Genomic DNA, 573 nt, shown 5'->3' on the forward strand with positions numbered 1-573 from the left:
CTGGCTGTCCCTGCCCCGCCGAGGGCGGCCGGCCGGGGCTGAACACGGGGCGCAGCGGACTCCTCCTTCCCCCTGCCCCCTCGCAGTGTGTCTCAGTGGGCCGCCTGTTCTCCCCCAACTCAGCCTCTGGGGCGCCCTCTCACCCCAACACTTTGGCCTGTAGCCCAGTTCCTCTGCACAGAAAATAAAATCAGACGACAAAACCTGAAAGCGTTTTCAGTGGCACCCAGGGTCCATCCCAGGGCGCACCCCAAGCACGTGAGACCCCCCTTCAAGACACCACAGGCTCCAGTGTCCACAGCAGAGTACTGACCACATCAGGGCAGGGCCGGCCGCACCAGGGCAATGCTCCGCCTGAGCGAGATGGCACAACCGCGGGCTGCCGCGGGGGGTGCCGAGGGACACCCCCGCGCCCCCACCCCAGGCCGGCCCGGCCCTCCGCGGGAACGAGCGGCCGGGCAAGGCATAACGGGGCTGTGGTGGGAAGAACAAAACCGACAACACACTGAACTGGAGAGACCCCCTCGGCCACGCCCTTGGGCCAGCGCGCCGCCCCCGCCCGCGCAGCCACCG

The 573-nt window shown here is 68.8% G+C and overlaps 1 protein-coding gene across 1 annotated transcript in view; it reads right to left on the bottom strand.

Moving 5' to 3' along the window:
* The window catches only part of GAS8 (growth arrest-specific 8), a 9,619-nt gene that overhangs the window by 6,660 nt on the left and 2,386 nt on the right, over window positions 1–573 (bottom strand). Inside the window, exon 4 of the mRNA XM_012722841.1 lies at window positions 314–474. Coding sequence (XP_012578295.1) covers window positions 314–474 — 161 coding nt within the window. The remainder of the gene's footprint in view (window positions 1–313; window positions 475–573) is intronic.

This window comes from Condylura cristata, unplaced genomic scaffold (genome assembly GCF_000260355.1).
Source record: "Condylura cristata isolate star-nosed mole 26May11 unplaced genomic scaffold, ConCri1.0 scaffold00009, whole genome shotgun sequence".
Classification (NCBI taxonomy): domain Eukaryota; kingdom Metazoa; phylum Chordata; class Mammalia; order Eulipotyphla; family Talpidae; genus Condylura; species Condylura cristata.